The 22,845-nt window shown below is 40.3% G+C and overlaps 2 protein-coding genes across 3 annotated transcripts in view; both read left to right on the top strand.

Moving 5' to 3' along the window:
- Window positions 1-1,242: 1,242 nt before the first annotated feature.
- Window positions 1,243-2,492, top strand: LOC139923870 (ankyrin repeat domain-containing protein 9). The gene has a single exon (XM_071914753.2). It carries the CDS (start codon window positions 1,458-1,460, stop codon window positions 2,337-2,339), a length of 882 nt encoding a protein of 293 aa, XP_071770854.1. The 5' UTR covers window positions 1,243-1,457; the 3' UTR covers window positions 2,340-2,492.
- Window positions 2,493-6,353: 3,861 nt separating this feature from the next.
- The window catches only part of LOC139923869 (G-protein coupled receptor family C group 6 member A-like), a 28,485-nt gene continuing 11,993 nt past the window's right edge, over window positions 6,354-22,845 (top strand). Inside the window, exons 1-7 of one of the 2 annotated variants that reach the window (XM_078289874.1) lie at window positions 6,354-6,496; window positions 7,105-7,180; window positions 7,552-7,843; window positions 8,220-9,062; window positions 9,362-9,583; window positions 10,056-10,173; window positions 10,692-11,709. In XM_078289874.1, coding sequence (XP_078146000.1) covers window positions 6,379-6,496; window positions 7,105-7,180; window positions 7,552-7,843; window positions 8,220-9,062; window positions 9,362-9,583; window positions 10,056-10,173; window positions 10,692-11,709 — 2,687 coding nt within the window. In that variant the 5' untranslated portion in view covers window positions 6,354-6,378. Of the gene's footprint in view, window positions 6,497-7,104; window positions 7,181-7,551; window positions 7,844-8,219; window positions 9,063-9,361; window positions 9,584-10,055; window positions 10,174-10,691; window positions 12,051-22,845 lie in introns of those variants that run through there. The other variant, XM_071914752.2, reaches the window with a different exon arrangement.

Below are 22,845 nucleotides of genomic sequence, written 5' to 3'. Positions count from 1 at the left end.
ACTTTGTGAAACATGTCTACTTTTTATTTGTGATTTGGGAGAAATTGAGAATGAGATGGTCTGGTATATGTTTATCTAAAATGTGTTGTGTAGCAAAATTACTTCTGTCTTTATGAACTTCTTTTGGCTAGATGATAACTATTTTTTAGAAAGGGCAGTTTCCATATTTGTAAAGCATGGGGAAAAAAGACAGGACATTTTGTTTGTGTCATAACTGAGTTTGCTGAATCTTTTTCTTTTTTATGATGTTGTACACCCATGTAACTACTTGGTAGTGTCATGTAAGTCCATGTGGGCTGGGCAAACTGTGTGTATGACACTTAAATAAACTAATCAATCAGTCAATCAATCAATCATAGTGACATATACCTCCCACTGACCTATGGAGCCACTCAGGACCTTTGTTTGTCTCGCTCTCCCCGATCTTTCCTGTCTCTCTTCACTTTAATCTATCTAACAAAGGCACAAAATACCAATAAATAAATAAATAAGTCTTAATTTAAATGTAGTGATGTATCCCAGATTGTTGAAAATGTGGAATTGGAAAATATAATGTATGGATATGAAATTTTCCCATTAGGATGAAAAGATTTTTTATTGAGGACCATTTATAATAATTAGGCTACAATTTAAACAAATTATATTTTAGTTTCCATGGTAATAGCATGTAATGCACAAAATACGCAAATCTAGTGCTGCCTTCAAGTGCTGTTAGAAATATGGGAATTACGAGAGTTCTTTCTAGACTTGCCATTTTGCACTGACATTCAAAAATCATTCAGGGAGAAATAAATCATAGAAGAGGCAGAGAGAACCAATTTCTCTACCAACAGTAGCTTTAATAGACCAGAATGCAATGCAGCCACAAGGCATCGAAAGGCATTTTGGGAAACGTAGGAAATCACTAACTGGGGTGACTTAAGTAGAGGAGCTAGGTTGAGGGAAAGCGGGTCCAACAAAAAAGTAAATCGTAACATTTTATCACGAAACAACGCATTGAACATCACAGATTGACAATAAATTAACAGTGTACGATTACCCGAGGGTGGAATTTACCTTTAATCGACTCGACAATCCTCTAATTTGCCCGGAGGCGTTTTTCTTTGGATTCCGGAGTTTACGAGGAGCACTTGAATGCAGCATACGAGCTCTGCTGCGGGGTCACGTTTGAAGCGTTTGACAGGTTTGACGTTGTTATTTTTGGCGCATGCGCGGTAGAGGAATACTGCAGTGAGGAATCCTGCAGCTGCTCGACTGCCGTACAATACTGGAGTGGAGAGGGCAGAGGAATGTGACCCTGTACACAAACTGTAGGCTAGTTTTCGATCGTTATTTTATAATCTTATACACTATAACTATACTATGTGTCGATTTAAATGCATTTAAAAAGCCTTTAAAGTAATGGCTCCGGAGCGGTGACAAGCGCCGTTTAACGCGTTTAAAGGCTCCGGGTCGCCATGGCCTCGTCGATCAACTCCACTCCTCCAAGCAACGAGAACCAACGGAAATCCTTCTCGCTGCTCTTCTACAAGGCCGTGCGGGACCTGAAGCCCGTCTGGATGCTGGAGGACATGCGGACGATGGAGACGTTTTACCCGGAGGAGGACGCCGGCCAGAGGACGTACACCCCGTCCGAGGCGCTGCTGTACGCCATAGTTCACGACCACCAGGCGTACGCCCAGTACCTGCTGAGCCGGTACGCCGACGAAGCGCTAGCGAAGCCCGGGGAGCGGTTCTGCTGCTGCCCGTCCTCCGCGCCGCATCTGGCCATGGCTGTCCGGTACGACAGGCGCTACATACTGGGGCTAATCTTGCAAGAGGCGCACCGAATGCACGCCTTCCTGCACGAACAGAGGAGCAGGGGAGGGTGTTTTCACATGGAGGACGGTAAAACCCCTCTACATTTGGCGTGCGAGCTCCTGCGTCCCGAAGCGGTTATCATGTTGCTGGGAAACGGAGCGTCGCCGCACGCCGAAGACCACAACGGCTCGACCCCGTTAGATGTGATTCTGGAGAAACTTAGAGACTCCAAGGTGAACGGCGGCGAGAAGAGACAGTGTTTGGACAACTTGTTAATGTTCATGCCCGAGGTGAACTTCAAAATGAAAGGGGCGATGGACAGGGAGCCGGAGTGCTGGAGCAAGGTGCTCGGCGAGGAGACGTTCCAGTACCTGGTGGGGAAAAGCCCGGCCCCCCTGGTGCTCACCGCTATGCAAACTATCCTGAAGCAGCTGAGCCCGGCAACGTTTCCGGACAGCCTGCACGAACTGCCGATACCTTCCTCTCTGAAACCACTGAGCCTAAACTACAGTCAGCGTGATAAGCTGAGAGTTGTATAGCATGGTTATGACACTGCTTAGTCCCACTGTATGAATCTATTAATGGTAATAGTTTTAGCATGATGTGTGTGTTTGTGTGTGAAGAGCCTGTATGATTATAATGCGGTGACACTTTATAATAAGGGTACACAAATAAACGATTAAGAATATGAACTATCAGGAATTCCCGTTGCTCTGCTTACCCTGGTCACCATTAGTTAGAGGTGGTGACTTAGTATCAGGGTCATGAATGAACTCATCAATTCCATTTCAACTGAGGAATTGGAATTTGAAAAAACCTACAGGAAACAGAATTGGAATTGAATTGGAATTTCTTGAAGTTGAATTTAATTCAATGAAATTCTGTAAAATTCCATGTTTTGTTTTTCTTACCACAAAGCTGAGATTACGCTTAGTGTTGTATTTTATCAATACTGCATATCATAAATGTTAAAGGTACATTTCTTGAATCATAACATGTAATCCTAATACATACATTATGATTGAATGTATTTGATTTGTTTAACTGTCTTATTTGATTCATAATGTTTGATTTATAATGTCAAGACAACCTCTCTTAGAAGTGGAATTTCATGGAATTCAATGGAATTCAGTTCTGTTTCCCGTCATTCCAATTCAATTCACATTCTGTTTCCTTAGAACTGGGTGACATTCACATTCCAAAACCCTGCGTAATACCTTTCTGCATAATGATTTGAATGGTGCTAACTAACATATTTAATTAATTAACTAAGAATCGAATGGGCTATAAACCCAGTTTACAAGGCACAGAAAGGCAGCCAATCAGCCAACACTGTTACATGAATTTGCAGGCCTGAAGACAAGGGAATACAGAACCAGTTGTCTCGTCTCTGTAAAGTAATGGAACGTATGATTACAGATAGGCTTACATATTATATAGAGGTGGGAAAACTTATGTCTGAAGTGGATTTAGAAAAGGTTGTATGTTAAGAATCTAAGATTAGAAAAGGTCAAATTAATAAAAAGGTGGTGGTGGCTGTACTTTTCGATGTGGAGAAGGTTTATGATTTAATGTGGAAAGATGGCTTGTTGGTCAAATTAAAGTGATTTGGAGTTTCGGACAATATGTTTCACTGGATTAAAGCTTTCCTTTATCTTTCTTTAAGTTTTGAAATCCAGAAATCTCACCTGGTGAAGTAATCATTCAGTCGTTGGTATTGATCAACAACCGTATCAATCCCCTGCACATATGAAGGTATGAGGCAGTAAAAGTCTTACTTACTGCCCCTTTAAAGCTGACGAAGAATGCATTCCTTTTTCAGTGTAGGGGAAAGCATTTCTAACTCCTCTACTGCATTTCAATTTTTCCAACCAGTCTGGGGAACTTTCTGGTTACAAATCCATTTCCCTAACTTCCCTAACTAGGTTCAGTTGTCTGGATCCAGCTCCCTTGAAATGCTCCAGGCTTCTGAAGTGAACTGAAGATCTGGTCTGACAGGATCCAGGCAACAAGTTGTGTCTGATCCTGTCGGACTGCCTGATGCACTTCAAGCATCGAGCTGTTCAGATATGAACCACCAGAGGGCAGTCTCTTATCATAATTCACTGCTTCCAGTTGAGCATCACAGAGATATTCAATGCATACAAATATGGATCAGTCTGTGGCTTCATCATATTGAAAACTGGTCAAAATTTCTGTCTGCATAAGGCCTGTGCCGATATGAAAATTACATAGTAAGATTATCTTGGCCAAAATTATCCCTATATATGATATTATCTTAATAATTATTATTATTTAAGGTTAAAAATAAACCTTAAAAACAGTACTGTAATATGCTCCAATTACATAAAAAACGAATTTATCATATCAATCAAATGACATTTCTCTATTTTTAAACACATTTTAATGTAAGACTGTAGAACATACAGTATGTAAAATTTGTAAAATATTTGATGTACAAAATTATAAAATTATGTTTAGCTTATAAAAACCGTAAGGATAGTCATAAATAATGCAAATAAAAATCCAAATAAATAAAGTCATGAGTCTCAAATAAAGTGCTACTGGTGTGCATCCACTTTAATTCAGTCAGCAACATGAATAGCAATTTATTAAAGGGCTCTAAAGTAAAACAAGGATGACAGAGGAGAGACACGGTTATTGCAGTGGTGACGGTAATATAAATTAGGGGCGGGATCTTAACTGTTATCGTTTTTTTACCGCGATATATACCGGTTATTGCATAGAGATGAAACTGTTTAATCTCTATGGGTTATGGTCCCATCCCTATTTGGTTCACATCAAGACAGTTCTGGTTTGTTGAAAGCAGAGGGCAGCACTGACAAACATTTATCTTCACAGCTTGGTAAATGTTTTGTAGGCTCATGATCCTCCTGAAATTTAAAGCTGCGCTGTGTAGCTTTACTTTTAGGAAATCTGTAAAGTCAAAAAAGTTTATGATATGGCTTTGACACTCAATAAATAAAGTATTTTAAGTGTAAACCTAGATTGCCATTTTGACAGAGGTCATATAGATACTGTGAGTGTCCACGAGTGTAGAGTTGAGTATAGCACAAATGTGCATGTAAAAAAATTCAGTAGCATAGTCAACACTACAACCAGCAGCAGTTTTACTATTTTATGTATATATAATTTTTAACCTTTTTTGTTTTTTCAAATGTTTATCACTTTATTCAAATGAGTCTCACTGGCCCTCCAGTCCATGACATTTCCTAATAAGCTGTCATTCAGTATTTCTAATGCTGACATTCAGTATTTCTAAAGGGAACCCCCAAACAAATAATTTAACCATGTAACATAAATTAAAAACAATTAGAATTGTGAAATCTTTTAAAAATTGCCTTTCATTCTTACATATCAAGACAGGAATGAGAAACAAAATGTGTGTGTTTTGGCTTATACTGTGCAATTGACATGAAGGTGATTATTTTGTTGTTATTTGATAACATTACATAAGATTACTTATGCTTCTTTTAGATATGTCACTGCTGATATTGATCAGATTGAGGTATTATATACTGCTTTGTATAAAATCATGACAGTAATGAAAGAGTTAAATGACATCTATTGCTAGTTCAAGTACTTTGTTAGCAAACCTGTTATCCCTTGCATGTGTCTTAATGTGTTTAAAAAAACAGTCAACAAACCATTTGCTCTCACACTAGGGATCTTCCTGCTGAAATTCCGAGTTTACATCATGCACTAGGAATGCACTAGGAATTTTGTGCCTTAGCTTGATATTATTTAATATTGTTAAGTACATTTCTAGCCCTTTTCTAATTAAATTGTGTTATTATCGAGTTAATGCAATGCTTGAAGAGGAAATCTCCTCTCGATGCCTAGTTATAGCATACAATTTTTACCAGATACTGATTAAATTGGAGGGAAGTTTCAGTGTTTGTCCTTCCAGTTCCACATTGAAACCAAAGACCATGGCTAGATGCAATCAGACACATAACAATACCACGTGACAGTACCATGTATTACCAATGGAGCTATACAGGACCATATAACCCACAAATACTGTATATGTAGATAAAATGTTACCTGGGAAGGGTGGCCCTTGAGGGTGACACCCTCAAGGGCCCCTCAGGGTCCCCGGAGCCACTAAAAAACATCATTGTCATCATTCTCATGATTCAAAGCCAACAATGACACATCCTTGACAAAAAAAAAAAAACTACGCTGCAATAACAACCCTCTTCGACCGCAATCTGAAACACTTAGTTCCATCCCTTATTATTTATGTTATCTTGTTATCTTGTTATCTTGTTATTACCACTTCTGCAATACCTGTCAGAATAGTCAGACTAGAATGGGAAGTGAGGTCGGAGACAGGTCGCTGCTGGGGATGCCCAGAGGATGACGTGCTCTGACAGGCTGAAGATGCTTGATCATTTCTTTCAGTTCTGCTGTAAAACAGGTTTTTCACATAAAAGGGAGTGTGTCTGGGAGGTGCCCAACACGGTGTTGGACACCTCCCAAACACACTCCCTTTTAGACTTTATAAGTGGCCTTCACGCTTTCAAAACTGCACTTTCACTTGCAGCGTTCAAAATGCAGATCTCTCCTTTCCACCTCGCCTTGATGATGAGCAGCATCCTGGGTCTTGTGAGAAGCTGCGACTTCACTCAGTCCATCTGTGGCGCCCAGACCACCGGGGACGTTGTAATAGGTTTGTATGGAAGTTTTTATTGGACTTAAATAACCATCCACAAACATGTATTTTTCACTTGTGTTCAGTAAAATCTTATCCACAAAAATATTGAATGATTTGCAAACATGCAGAACTTATTATCAATAAATGTATTTTAATTTCAAATAAAAATAGTATAGGTTTTACAAATGTGTAGAAATTGGCACATTTTCAGAGCAAAAAAATGCATGTAAAATGATCTCTATGCATTTGTGGATCAAAAATGTGCATGTGAAATGGTCTTTACGCATTTGTGGATCGCTTCAAGTTTGTTTGTGGACCACATGACAAAAATCTGCAAATAAATAGAGGGAAGTCACAAATGTCACGTGGCCCACAAACAAACTTGAAGCGATCCACAAATGCGTAAAGACCATTTCACATGCACGTTTTTGATCCACAAATGCGTAGAGATCATTTCTACACATTTGTAAAAGCTATACTATTTCTATTTGAAATTAAAATACATTTATTGATAATAAGTTATGCATGTTTGTGGATGGTGAAATATTTGTGGAACATGGTACACACATGCAGATTGTCTTCTGTGGGTTACAGTTATTAAAGTCGAATAAAAACTTCCATAGGTTTGATGTTGCCAAGCCATCGTAAAGTGGAGGATCTTCATCAAAGGACAACACCTGAAAGCTTCAAATGTACAGAGTAAGCATAAAGAAGTAATAAATTTACTGCATGAGAGATTATTTATGCACGTGTCAGGTTGTTATTGTATTGTAACTTTGCATAATTATGCATAGAGAATTTAATTATATTGATTATCATTGCTGTCATGCAAAAACATGTATGTAAAAAGTACACTTTTCAGGATTGAAGGATTGAATATTTTTTATTGGTTTATTGAAATTATACAATTGGGTTTTAGCAGGTATCAAATACCCAAGGGTCGGGAAAATCAACACATAAATGACAATGTACCAAAGTTGCAGCTATTTGTTGTTTCCACAGCAGCAGTGTTATATTGATTGGTCCTCCCTGGAAGACATTTAGTTACTGATATGATTGTCTATTTCCAGTTTTGATTTGGTGCCATTTATGAGATCCTTGGCTGCCATTCACACAATCGAGGAAATAAATGCAGCTGGTGTCCTCCCAGGAGTGCGTCTTGCATATCAGATGTGTGATACATGCTCTGATGCGACCAAAGCATTGCAGAATGTGGTTCACATGCTTGCAGTCAATGGCTCTCTAAATGTGCAGTGCAACTACACTGACTTCAGGCCACCAGTCAAGGTTGTGTTGGGAGCACGCTACTCTGAGGTGTCCATCGCTGTGGCCAAGCTGCTAAGTGTGTATATGGTCCCTCAAGTAAGTCACAAATTGATTGATACTTTCTGATCAAGAAATACATTTTAGTGTAAAATGATAAAGGGATTTTCGATCTCAATAATGCACTGAAAGAGACTCAAATGTGTTTCTTCAAGTAGCCATGGTGCTTTATAGTTTTCTGAGGATGTTTCTGGTTCTGGTTACTTGAGTTCAGTGTGGACATTACATGATTGTTTTTGTGAGCCTGTATGATTAAACTCCATTTGTTACATTTAATTAACCAGCCAATCCCACCGAAATTAAAAATCTGATGCTTCATATCTTATATGTTTACATTTAATTTCTTAACATTTCATTTGTTTGTATAATAATGTATTTTATTCTTATTCCTTGTGTTATTTTATTTTATTATCAGGTGAGCTGCACATCATCTTCACCCATACTGAGTGATAAGTTGCGGTACCCAAATTTCCTGCGCACTATCCCCAGTGATGTGCATCAGACCAAAGCATTGGCCAAACTTATGGTGCACTTTGACTTTAACTGGGTGGGGGTTGTGTATGGGGATGATGACTATGGAAAAGCAGCTTTTCAGAGCTTCCTCCTGGACGCTGAGGAAATCAGTGTGTGCTTGGCCTACCAGGAGGTGGTGCCCCACTACTTGGATCATGAGTACAGCATGCAACGCATCAAGCAGGTCGCCCAGCAGATCCGCTCCTCCAACGCCCAGGTGGTGCTGCTCATCCTCAAGCCGGAGCTGGTGGAGGACCTTTTCAAGGAGATGATGCTGACCAACACATCTAGAACCTGGATCGCCAGTGACGCCTGGGCCATGAACCGGCCTTTGGCCCATCTGCCTGGCATCAACAAGGTGGGGGACATCTTCGGCTTCACTTTCGCTGGACGCAAGAGTGAATCATTTGATGCTTACTTGAAGAATCTGAGACCAACCCCTGGAGGACACAACCGCTTCATTGAAGAGTACAAAAACCTGAGATTCAACTGCACCCCAGAGTGTTTTTTGAAGGACCCTCCATCCTATTGTCCACCACCTGATCTGCTGAAAATGAAATCCGTCAATGCATGCAATTACACGGATCCCCAAAAGGCCAACGACGACTACCTTGTGACGGCTCTGGACCCAAGTGAAGCCTACAGCAACAGAGTGGCGGTGTGGGCCATAGCTAATGCTCTCAAAAAACTACTTCAGTGTAATAGGTCCTCTTGTTCTGGAGAAATTAACTTCCCGCCATGGAGGGTAAGAATTTACATAATCTAAGCATATGAGCAGAAATAAATAGGTTCAACTTTTTGAAAGCATAGTTTCCATGTTCATTTGCATTGTAGGCATCAGACACTGTTATCCAGAACGGATTATGATGAATGCAAAAGTAGAATAACCTTAAATTCATAGATTTCCAACATTACAAGCAACCAAAGGAGGACCCAGACAATAGATATAATGTGTTTCTTTCTTCAGATTATTCATGAATAATAGTTCAGTAAATTCAGTAAATTAGGCCGTTTTTAAGTCAAATTTTGTCCTTTGTCTTACAGCTTCTTGAAGAACTGAAGAAAGTTTATTTTGAGCTGGACAACCAGACATTTTTTTTTGACAAATCTGGTGATTTTGTCAATGGTTATGATCTGATAATGTGGGAAAAGGACGGACAGCACAGACGCTTTAAAAAAATGGGGAGATACCATGTCTTGGATGGACGAATCGAGCTTCATGTAGATGTGAGCGAATTGAACTGGCTTTCAACAGCCAACAACTCGGTAAGGCAACAAAGAGTGCATAAAGATATCCTTGTGTGACGTCATTGCTTTTTTGTAACCATCCCACAGTATTAAATGTCCACAGCATACAATCACATCACTGGCATACTGTGGCATACGGCATAGTCTATTGTGAACAAGGCATTACACCATGGTAATAGTGCAGAGTAATAATCTTGATGACCTCAACATAGCCAAACATGTCAGATCAAGAAAAATGCCAAAATATCCACATTTGGAAAAGTAACACGTACAACTCTCTTTACGTACAACTCTCTCTACCTGAACTACACAATGACCTAACATTAGCTAACGTGCTTGATTGCACACAATTAAGACAAATTAGGCTGCTTTTTTAAAATAGTAGAAAACTTACATTCTTGACTGACAAAATTGTAACACTTTGAAAGACTGGATGCTCTATACTTGAATGATCAACTTCTGGTTCTGTTTTCATGTTCTGCTCTCTCAGATTCCTCAGTCTAGATGCTCAGAGTCCTGCGCTCCTGGCTCTGTGAAGAAGATCGCCAACGTGTCCTGCTGTTACACCTGCACCCATTGTGTGGAGGGGACCTTTTCAGATGCCTGGGGTATGCCTCACTGAAATACTCTTTTCATATATATTTATGGAATGTCAAAGTGTGTGTGCTGGAAAATGATAATCTGAAACCAAAGACAAAAATGACTTTGTTGAAAAGTAGATTAAATGAATCAACACACCTGTAATTACACTTAACGTCAACCCCATGTGTTCAAAGGTCTTCTCTTCTAAGAGATTGAAAATTGAAAATTAAGAAATACATTTGTGCAACAGGCCCACAGACCTCTCAGATGAAACAAATAATGAGGGGTAATGTTAAAATTTTAATTTTAACATTTCAACATCCCTGGCCTATACTGGCTTCTACTTGACAATGCATGATTACATAATTCTTTGCGTTTACTGTTACATATATTTGATCTGCAGTTGCACTGTGACAAAACAAACAAAATAAAAAATTAAATCCATTGACGTTTTTTTTTCATCTGCTAATTTGGTGGTCTGGTGCAGGACAAAATAAACCGGAATGGCGGAATCATATGAAAATATCTTCTTGTTTTTCTATAGATCTTAATGACTGTCGAAAGTGTCCCAATGGAACTTGGTCCCTCAAGGGTTGGACTCACTGCAAGCCAAGACAGGAGTCGTACCTGCGGTGGAGTGATCCTCATCCCATCTCTCTGGTGGCATCTGCAGCCTTTGGCATTTTGCTGTTGCTAGTTATCCTCATTATCTTTTTGGTGTACAGAGATTCCCTGCCCATGAGAAGAGCCGAAGTGAGATTGTCCTGTGTGATGATGGTTGGTCTAGCGGTGAGCTTTGCAAGTGTGATATGCTTCATGGGCAAGCCCAATGTACACCTCTGCCGGGCCCGGCAGGTCATGTACGCCATGGGCTTCACCCTGTGTGTTTCCTGCATCCTAGTCAAGGCCTACCGTACATTCCTGGCTTTCCTTCCCTTTGGCCAGCTAAGACACAGGCAGCTAAACAAACTATACAAGCCACCTGTAATTGTCATTGTCTTAACTGTTCTCCAGGGGATCACCTGTATTCTCTGGCTGATCTTTGATTCTCCCGATATCGATGGTACCCCTCCATCCCCACAAAGCATGGAGAGAATAATCCAGTGTAACGAGGGTACTACATTCATAGGTTTCGGCATCATGTTGAGCTACATAGCTCTGCTGGCTTTGGTCGGCTTCCTCTTGGCCTTCAAAGGCAGGAAGGTTCCTCAGGAGTTCAGTGAAACAGGTTACATCATTTTTAGCATGCTAATGTACCTGTTTGTGTGGGTGTGTTTTATCCCAATCTATATCATCAAGACAGGAGAGGGCTCCTCTGTGCAGGCTTCAGCCATTCTAGTGTCCAGCTATGGCATCGTCTTCTGCCATTTCTTACCCAAGTGCTATGAAGCACTTTGGGGGTCAAACACCGATACACTGGAGCGGATCCTGAAGAGGTGGCGCGTCCTCACCAGTCCAACTCCTGATCCAGAGCCAGAGTTAAACAGCGAAATCTCCACAATAAGCACAATCCCACAAGAGATTGCAAGGCTTTCCCGATCAAAAACGATAGCTACTTCGGGGTGCACTGGGCCACGCTAACTGCTATTTTTTCAGATGTAGTCATAATACCTTGAGGGTATCCTTCAGAATGCTAATGAATGAAAATTTGGTGTGCAATGTAATGTAATGATTTATTACTGTAGGAAACAATTTGACAATTGTATCCATTGGTATTTTCTTATGTAGGCTATGCTTCTTTTTTTTACATTATGAGGAAATCATTTTACGATCAATATGTACTGGGAGAGTATGTAATGTTAAAATATATTTTCTGATGAAAAAGGTTATATTCTTTAATATACAGAAGACAACAGATAACTTTTATTTGTATTGTGTACAACTACCAGAGTGCAATTACAATAAAAATGCTTTTAAAATAAACTCATGTTTGTATTTTGCATCATAGTTACAGAATTTTTCAAAGGTGACAAGTCAAAAAAGTCAAAATGGCAAAAGGCAAAAGTCAAAATTAGCCAACACCTGCTATGTCTATCCTATAATGAGAATCATTTTAATTATAGTATAAGTATAATAACTTGTCTTGGTGACACTGGTGCAGAGACATTCACAATTTACCTAGTATCACAGCTAGGCTATGATACATATCACTCTACACATGTACATGTACATTTGAGCAATGTGTATACAGTACAATTGGTGGAAGGATGGTGAGTGACTAGTAGTGCACTGATCATATCTACCATGAGGACATTATATTGAATCAAATGATAACAAAATAAATTTACAGATTTAAGTTTTAGGTATACAAATATTCCTGGAGGTTCAGCTTCAGAGCATTTACCAGGCCTGTGTTGTGCAAGCTTAAGAGAAAAAGCTAGAGGAAAAACAGCTGAGAATAGCACGACATGCGGTCAGCTACCAGAGACTATTACACAAGTGCCAGCCAATCAGCGGTGATCCACCCCAAGCAGAGGTAAAGGTGTTAAGGTCACTTCTCTCCTGCCAACACACAGTAACACTCGCTGTGCACAAACATCCAGCTCTTGTCTGTTGAATGAGACCAAGATACAACACTCAGTTTACTAGCATTAGTAAAATTGTCCCATCATATTCAGATAAGTCAGGGTGTAAAATCAAAAGATACCAATCACTGCTGCCAGAGCAAAATCAGGTATCAGGAGAAAGAAGAAAATTAAGGCTTATTTTCTCACTGACCACAATTTATTTTTTGAATTACATTTTTTTAACAGGTTTCAAGGGCCCAACAGTCATGAAAGTCCCCCAACACATAAATGAAATCAGTAAAAAAAAACTGAAAAACACCCAAATTGCAGTTACGTGGTTTTCCCATAACAGAAGCAACATGCTATATTACACTGCAAAGTTAACATAATTGGAAATTGATCTGAGGGGCAATGGTGAATGACACACAATCACACTATTTATATACACAATTTATTTCCCATACTTACCATTATCTATAATTTTTGTACCATTATCTTTCCTGCCTAGTTTTAATGTCATTCCTGTCATGAGCTGTCATTTTTTTCTCCTCTTTTGAGGTGACACATTTTTATAAGCGCCTTCTATGTTTTTTTTTGTTGTTTTTTTTTTGGGGGGGGTTCCCATTCATAGTGTTCTGTTACATTAACACAAGGCATCTTGGTAGGGAAATTACAGGTGATTGTAATAAATTAACTGGTTATTATAATCAAATGACTGTGTATATGGTAAAGCGTCATATTGGTAGGAAATGCATGTGACATACTATGAATACAGTGGACATTTCTTTCCTTCTCCCTTTTTTCCAATGCTTTTATCATAGGTGAAACTAAACTAAACAAGACATCATATCAAGAAGACAACAGACCTCCACCTGGTTAAGCTCCTTCTGCTCTGTTGGTCAGCAGCATGCCCAGTTCCTGTTACAACCGTCTGTGATACACCTGGCCGTGGGTGGCAGGGATTAAAGAGCTATACGTAATGCTTTGAGACAGATAGTTAGGCTCAGGCTTTCTGATATTCCCTGTACCACCTATCTGAGAGTCAGGGTTACAGAGTAAAGGATTACCGTTTATTTTTATAACATTTATTTATCCAGGGAAGACTGACTGACTCTACATGCTCTTTTTCAGCAATGCCCTGCCTCACATTCACACAGTTACATACAGTGTCCGAAATTAGCTTTTTGTCTCACCTGCCATGGGTTGGTAAACTGAAAAAAATTGCCTACCAAAAATAATGAATGAATGAATGAATCTAGATTTTAAACTTGCTCACTCACTTATACAATGGGTGAAGATTGTAAAGAATTCAAAATACAAGAGAACATTTTGAAGCGTAGTTCAAAGTTTGAGAACAAAGACCAAAAAATATATATATATATAACCAAGCCATTCAAATGTTATCGTCTCAAAAGTTATGTGTGGCTGTGACTCTTATTGATATATTCACCAAAGACAAATTTTAATGGCATTTGGCCATGAGTGTTAATTTCGCACCCTGGTTGCATGTACAGTATTCACACCTGCGAGCTGCCCAACCACAATTGCAGTCTACTACGGCATTTCACATTTACTTTCCCTGTCCAGATTCTACCCAGCCTGGCCAGAATACAAGCTGTCAAGTTTCCAGTCACAGATTAGGCCATACTGTACATGATATTTTATAGATGCACATGGAGAGGTGGGTGCTACACCATCACACCCAACTTGTAGCTATTGACCCAAACCACCTATTTTTAAATCAGCGGTAAACCAAACATCTATTTTGTATTTTGGTTTAGCCTGTCATGATGTTAATCATGTTGACTACTGACTAGTGAGTTAGCTATGCTTGTATTTTTCCAGTATAGTCAACTCAGAGTCACCTCACCAATCTAGGCTCCTGTGTGTAATTTCCCTGTAAATCTATGATCAGGGCATGTGGTTTTCAGAAAGCAGAAGTCCAAGATCCAAGAGATACAAGGCAAGGAATGAAGTCTGTCAGTCATGAAGTGAAACCTGTCAAGCTTCCAACAAGACAGGAATTTAGTGACAGGAATTCAGTAAAGTCTGATAGACAGGAATAGATAGCCTATCTCAATTCCCAGCTTCATTCATGCAGGTACTGGTGACGTCATTACTTACTAAAAGTGTGTGTGTGTGTGTGTGTGTGTGTGTGTGTGTGTGTGTGCGCACGTGCAAGTGTATGAGAGACGGGTGAATGTGTGGTGTGCACTTTAGTTATACTTTACGTTGTAGTGAAAAAACTTCTGAGAGGGCCGTAACACTGTAATCTAATAAAACAATACTAATAAAAACTTGAATATCAACCAACCAAGCCAAATGAAGGTGTCTATTTCTGAACAACTTGTAAGTCTTCAAAAATTAGAGGTGACAAGTTAGCCCAATAGTTGCCTGTAAACTTTCATAACAACAGCACGGTAGATGAGGCTAAAAACGCCACCTGACAAACTGGGCTCTGATTACCCAGATGCATACCTGTCAAAGTTGGGCTTTGAAAATAAGGGAGATTTTCCGGGACCCCCACCCGACCATAATTTTTACATTATGAAAGGGGTTTCATCTCTCGGTTCCAGAGATCTAATGACCAGGTGCCTTTACTGCCTGCCCTGCTGTAATCTCAGAGCAAAAAGGATTGGGTTAACTAGTTCAACAGATGGCTGTTTCCCAAGATACTTCTGGTCAGGAATGGGAAAATAGTCTCCCAAGTTAAATAGTCTATGGATCTAACCGAAACAACTTGATTGGGCCAATTAGGATTCTGTATAACTGTAAAAATAAAAAAGGGAAATATGGGAGATTTACGGGGAAAATTACCAAACGGGAGCACAGCGGGAGAGGGGGTGAAAATACGGGAGAAACCCGGGAAAAACGGGAGAGTTGACAGGTCTGCTCTGATGAACTTAAAGTCTTACTTGTATATGCGTGTGTGTGTGTGTGCAAGTGTGTGTGTGTGTTGATGCACTTAACGTGGCCATCTGTGTGTGCTGAAGGAGAGAGGGAAGAAACCCCCAATCCGTCTTATCCTCTCAGCTCCTCACAAGCTCTGTTAGGTAGTCAGGACACTCGCCAGTTTGCAGAAAACCACAAAACTCAGAAGAGAGCAACAGAAAAAATACAAATGTAAACTAACATTCAGAGGCTGGACTGGTATTCAAGGAGGCCAAAATGCTAGTGAAAGCCATTCATGGAGGATTTTAGGAGAGCTCAACCCATCTAACCGATCAGGTAATCAAAGAGATCCTTGAGAAGGGTGCAGGTAGCACGACCTATGGATTCACACTTCTCACTTTCTTTTATAAGATTTTCGGTTTGTCTCCACACTCATATTTCTTCAGAGACAGAGAATTTTTTACTTTTCTTGTATTACATTTGAATGCGAAAATGGGCTGTTCCCCATCCAAGGGAAAGTTGTTTGCAAGATTAGAAGGCCCCGGGGCGCAAAAGGCTCTGTTGGCTGGAGCAGCATGGCCTGGCCGTCTGGGATGACGGGCCATCTGTTATGTCAGCCAAACCTAGCTCCGACAAAACAAACCCACTTGATCCACCTCCAGACCTGTTACAGCAACTGCTCCAGCATTCCACAGAGAAAATGAGGCTAGTGGGGAGCTCGGTCCAAGGTTTGGGTGACAGCACCCTGGAGGAGGCGGTGGTGTATTTTGCATCCCTCTCCAAGCTGCTGGCCAGGAGGCTGCAGGCCAAGCAGGCGGCAGAGCAACGGCTGGTTCAGGTGCTGGCACGGGTGGAGGAGGCCGCCATGAAGAAATCCAACCCTGAGGACTCGGCGCTTCACAGTGAGGACAGTGGTATAGGGGGAGAGAATGAGTCCCTGACTGGCTCTGAGAGGCACCGGCGCCATCGAGGGAGCGCTGAATCGGGAAGTTGTGGGTCTGGGGGCAATATCCGTGCTGCATTTGACTTCCTCCCCAATAATTTACCCAACCAGGTAGGCCTTAATGAAGGTGAGGAGGAAGATGAGGAGGAGGAGGATGATGATGATGATGAAGAGGACGGAGAGGATGAAGGTGAAAGGCCTGGGAGGAAGAGGTCAAATTCTTCCCCACCAGGTCGACCTCTTTCCCACATGGGGGCAAAATACACGCAGGAACTGCAGTCCAAACGACCCCTGATTGCTGCCACCTCAGCCAAACCAGACCACTCACCATCCACTGGATGTGTAAACATACTGCTGGAGCTGCAAAGGAGCCAGAGGGACCTGGATAAGCAAATGAAAAAGATGGGTGAACGCTGGCGAAACAGAGAATTAGCAGGGCCTCATTATAATCTGTATAGGGCTGGACTAAGACGACATTCTTTAAATGGTTCAGGAGTTGGAAGATGTGCACAGAAAGGGCCCTTGAAGACAAATCAACCCCCTTGTTCCTTACCAGTGCTAGCACCCCAGCCGCCCGGACACAACTCTGTCAGAAGGCTGATAAACACCTTTAGTCAAGGTGTCGATGGCAGACCAGGCCAGAGCCTTGCTAATATACCACCTCATATTAGAAGGCCCAGAAAAAGCGGAACCCTTATATTACCTGACATCGGAAATGGTGGTGAGGGGGCTTTGGTCATCAATGGCAATAATAACAACAACAGCTGGTCCGACGGCAGGGAAGACCTGGATGTAGACAACCTACCACCTCCTCCTCCAGAGGTTCTGATGGACAATTCCTTCCAGAGTACCGAGGACACGGCAGGAGATGAGGAAGAGGTCCAGGAGGCCTCGGATCGGGGTCGCCCTGTAATAAACCAAAGGACTGCAGTCTCCCAACGCCTGAGGGCGTCCGTACAGAATGTGACAGTGCTGCCAAACCGAGCCAGTGTTACACAAAAAGCAATCGGCATCTCGCCTGCCCGTCTCGTCAGGCAGGATGCTGTGATGGGGATGCAGCCTGGACAGGATGCAGAACCGCAACCAGACACACCACTCTCTACCAACAGGCACGGAAGATCATCCACCTGCGCAATGCAGCAGAATCCCCACTGAAGAGAAATCAAGCCAAGCAGGAAGTCAGAGGGCCTTCACCCCTTCAACCTGGAATGAGCCAGAGGCACGGAAGCACTGACCTTTATGAGGCTGAGATGTCCCCCTGCAGCCTGCCTGTGACGGCACCGCCCGTCTCTAGAGTCCGCCTACCGCCGTCTTGTCCCTCCGTGCACCACAGATTTCCAAGCCCTCCTGCTTTCAGACCTCAGCCCCCCTCTAGGCCCCCGTCTCGGCCAGGCTCTCCAAGGGCCATGACACGGGCCAGGGGGAACAGCGCACAAGAGATCATTCCTTCTGTGTCCTTTTGCGATGCCTCTTCAGTCTTCTGTCAAAATGAGCCACAAAACACAGGGTACCCACGAGAGGGACAGATACCTCTACCCGACGCACCCAGTCAGAGCAGAGGCCTTGTTTGATCTCCCATCCAGAAGTTTCCAAAGATGGCGGTACACCATCCACCCAGGCCAAGGGGAGTGAGCCTGTTGGCATTACCACAACAGAAAGGTAACAATACTACAAAGTTTTGGGTAGGGTAAAGCTTACTGGTCTTTGCAGCTACTTTTTGCTACTGCAAAAAGTTTACCACTCACCCAGTCAAATTTTGCCAAAGTGGACAGCAAATTTCCCAGTGTTAATAAGTGTTAGTTTTTCAGTGACAATTATTTGGAATTGACAAGTGTTAACTGGAGAGTTTGTCCACTCATAGAGCTGATACATGATGGGTGTGGACTTATACACTGGCACGGTGTTGATTTTTGCATATTTTTTTAGTTAACACTGACAATTTTGCTGTGTGCTGTAGGTACAATAAAGACAAAACTTCCACATATTTAAATACATTTTATATATGCATACATATATATATATATATATATATTGTTTTATTGTTGTGCTTTCTGACTGTGTGCCAAAGGTATTACCTTAATAGCAGAGAGAATCTAAAAGTTACAGTCAAATTTCAGAACTTGAAATAAAAGGATGGTTAGAGCTTCATAATTAGATTATTAGAGCAGTAGCACTCAAATAATGCTTGTTTGATCTTTGCAAGGTCATTTGCTTTGAATCCAAACAGATGGCTTCTGATTCAATCAGCTTCTGATTCAATCAGCCAATGTGAATGAATGACATCAGCACGTCTGGCCATCTGCATGTCCAGCAGAAACACAACAGATTTAATTTCACATACCTAGTTTATCTACCTGGAGGAGATGCCCTCCTTTATTTGTAAAATACCATACGTCATATCCCCAAACTGTACTGAGATAAATCACACAAATCTTTGAGATGACTTTCATTATTATGCTTTTTATACTCTTATACTCTTCTTTTCACAATTACATTTGTAATCACATTTTATGAAATTCTGAATAACCAATAGTAATCAATGTGCTAAGTACTTTAATAAGAGGAAGAGACAACATGCATATGACTCAACCCAGTGGCTTACAATAACAAATATATCTGAAAAGCATACCTTAGGGTTGGTTTAAGTGAGATGAACCAGATTGTTTGGCAGAATGATTGATGGGTTTTATGGTTACTTTCTGGAAGCTGTGCAAGGTGGTTTTTGTTGATCAACTTTTGTTTATGTGGGCTCAATGGGGTTGAAATAAACATGTCACGCAATGCTAAAGAGAAAACGTGAGCTAAGCAAGTTGGTTGACATTCCTTGCCGAACCACTGAGAAAAGCAGGTCAGAAGAAAGTCTTAAATTAGTATTAAAGTTAGCGTAGAAGGAGCAAATTAATTCCAGATGACTACATATACATTTAAATATATATTACCAGATATCCATAAATCCATATTTAAAAAACACGTGAAAGAAAGTGATTCAGTCTTAGTAAATGTTATGAATTTGCAAGTAGAAATCTTAAAATATCATTCAATTTAATTGCTTATAGTTTAATTTACTGTCTTGACTGCAAAATGTCTTTTTTTATTAGGAGTGATGTTGCAACAAAGATTTTCAAGTGTTAAAGGAATATGAACTCAAAAAGTTTGTGGTATAAAATGAAAACGTTTCAATACATGTAAATAGGGTTAGGGTTAGGGTTATGTTTAGGGTTAGAGTTAGGGTTGGACCAATATAGGTTTTTGAAGGCTGATACCAGTCCTGATATTTTACAGTGAGTCAACATCTTTAAATTTTTCCATTTTCGTGCCAAAAAAATTAACACTACTCTGTGTTTCCCCCAGAATTGTAATCTTGTCAGGGTGGAAAAGCCTCTGAAACAGCCTTTAGACCATCATTGGACACTGAAACTCTCCACTGAAACCCAGACTCTTTAAGGCAGGATGACCAACTGCACCTATTTCAATGGCAGGGAAACTCTGGCATATGTTAGGCCTTTAAATGAAGAAGCAATTTACAAAACACATAACTGAACAATTAAACAAATAAATACAATCTGCAAAGAAAATACATTTTCATTACAGGCTCCATCAATTGATGGGTTAGATGGTTGATGGAGATGAATCCACTAAAACCTCCTCTCCTGCTCTCCTATAGGCCGGACAGCCCTCTGATGACGGAAGACGACATCCAATCAGATCCAAGTGCCGTAGCAACGACAGCCTAGAGCCCCGGCCACGTCAGGCCAGGGTTTCTAAAGTGAATTATAGGTTGGGAAGGAAGCATAGAAAGGGATTATGGATTAGCAGGACTCTGAGGCTAAGCCCCTTTCTCTTTTCTTTCCCTTCCTACGATAGGAGAGGGGTTTATTCCAAGACTGTGTGTTAGATACATTTATAATATTAACTCAAGCTGTTGAGGGCCTGAACATTATTCTCAACTTTTTTGTATCATTCAAAATATTGTCAGAATTTGGCTGCATTAATTATTAGAAGGAAATACCGAATCTATACTCAATGACTAATCTATATTCTATCTTAAATTCTGTATTTGTTGAAAGTTAATTTGCATAATCATTGGATGTACTCTCCTCTCTTGTTTTTGTATGTATTCTACTTTGTGTTTGGACGGTTTGTATTAGCTTTGCATCTGTGTTTGTTAAATGTCTTTTCTACCTCAACGGGGTCTCATTAAAAAAAAAAAAAAAAACGTGTTCAAAGCCTTCTCTTATTGTGTGTTTTGTCAACATTTTTAAGTTTAAACAATATTGTGCAAACACTGTCTAGCGCCACATAAGAAATTTCAAGAAGCACAATTACCCAGTTAGACAGATAGGTTTCCCAAATAGCATAAAATAACATTAATCTTCACAATAGGATACACAATTTTTGCTGAGTTTTGAAGAGGAATGTGTCACTGCTACACATCCCAGGAATGTGGCCCAGTACAGCAAGGCACTGACACTGCCAGGGTTTAGGGTTCAATTCCCCCTGGGGCCACCCGTTCTGAAAGTGTATACGCTCATAATGCTGTAGGCTGTCACTTTGCAAAACAGGGAGGACGAGGTCAGGCCAGGCCTCAGGTTTTTTTAGGAATTAACCCCTTGCACCCTGAGTTTACCTTTAATGTTCAAAGTTAGAGAGAACATTGTTTCCATACTGAGTCCATATTCTGTATCTGCGCATTCCAACGCTTCATTGAAACTACAGCTGCTTATATTGAGTTAAATATTCAAACCCAAGATGCCTTTTTTTATGGCTGCTCCATTATATCAAACAGCAAAAATCTAGATGTCTTGTGCATCATTTTATACAATATTCCCTGTAATTCAGCCTGACATGTTTAGTATCTTTAGAAACCATGGGATCTTGACTAGAATTTAAAATAAAGTTCTGTGGGTTTGAACAAAGCTTGGCCATGAATCATGTGTTTGTAATAATCATCCCACATGCAGGACAGGTAGGGTAGAAGTGATTCCTAAGGAACCAAGGAATTAAAAAGATGTTTCAGTTAGGTTCCCACTGATCAATTTTACATTGATCATTCTAATTAGTCTAAATGATTATAGATGTCGAGGCTAAAATGAGGCTACAAAGGGTTTAAAGTTGGTGCATACTCTGGTACATATTTCCCACATTTACAGATGTTTATACGTTGTTTAAATATGTACTAATGTATTTACTGCGTGGTCTAAAACTGAGCTAAAGCATAAACGTGATGTTGAAATGACGTCTAGTGCTCAGTGGGTTCAGTAGAAAACTTTATTTTCCCATAAGGGAAATTTGGTTTGGGGGCACAGTTGACAATAAAAACACACAATAAAAACAGATGATAAAAATTAGCATTAAAACACATAACCAATCACCACAGCATATACCATATGGACAAACATCAGTTGATAAAACCAACTGGGAAGCAATGGCTTGATTTAGTGCAATAAAAAGTCACTCATGAGTGCAAAATCCAAGTTCTCAGTTTTTATTTGACAGTCAGGAAAAGCCTTGTGTGAATAAAATAAAGGAGCATCCTGAGCTTTTAACTGCAGGTACAGAGTTACCTCCAACACATCTTAAGAATAACAACCCTATGAATATATAATAGTTCATATTGTCAGCTTGATCCTATTTAAAAGCTTGCATGGTTTAAACTAGTGCCCTCTTTAAATTTTAAATCAATACTATTTTGTCTGATTCTTCCACTAGGTCTTTGTGTAGCAATGCTGCCATCTAGCGGCTGACTGCTGCTGCTGCAGTGCATTTCCATTGAAGGAGCTGACAATTAGCAAACAGGGTACACAGGAAGAAACACTGAGAGGGATTATGATGTTTGTAGTCTGTAGTTTAATCCCAATGGTGCTTTTGGAAGATGCTGATTTAGAGCATCCTGATGGCTCACTCTACTGATGTGTGAATTCTGGTATTTGCCATATTGGATGTTTCCTGAATTCCATCCTCTGTGTGTTCTGCTGTCTCAAAAATTAATAATAATAAAATTAATACAAAATAAAAAGATTTTTCACCCATCTCAAAAATGGGGGTTTCCAGAAAGTTTTCTTCCTAAATTTGAGCGTATAGCTAATTTTCAGCTTGGCCAGCAGTGCACAGGATACTTGCTGTCATATAATTTTCTGGTTCAGTGACCATGATAAGTAAATTATTTGTGTGTGTTTGTGTTGTTTGACTAATTTAATGTTTTTTCTACTTACTTTGGTGGTTCCTTATTTTGTTTTTAATTATTTATTTACTTCATTTTATGATGTGTTTGCTCTCATGCACAGGCTACTTTTTGATACACTGTCATGATATTCTGATGGGTGCTAATTGCATCAGTTATTATCAATAGTTTAATA

The sequence above is a fragment of the Centroberyx gerrardi genome, chromosome 18 (genome assembly GCF_048128805.1).
Source record: "Centroberyx gerrardi isolate f3 chromosome 18, fCenGer3.hap1.cur.20231027, whole genome shotgun sequence".
Taxonomy (NCBI): Eukaryota; Metazoa; Chordata; class Actinopteri; order Beryciformes; family Berycidae; genus Centroberyx; species Centroberyx gerrardi.
The sequence above is the reverse complement of the archived record's forward strand: the minus strand, read 5'-3'. Positions and strand labels throughout refer to the sequence as shown.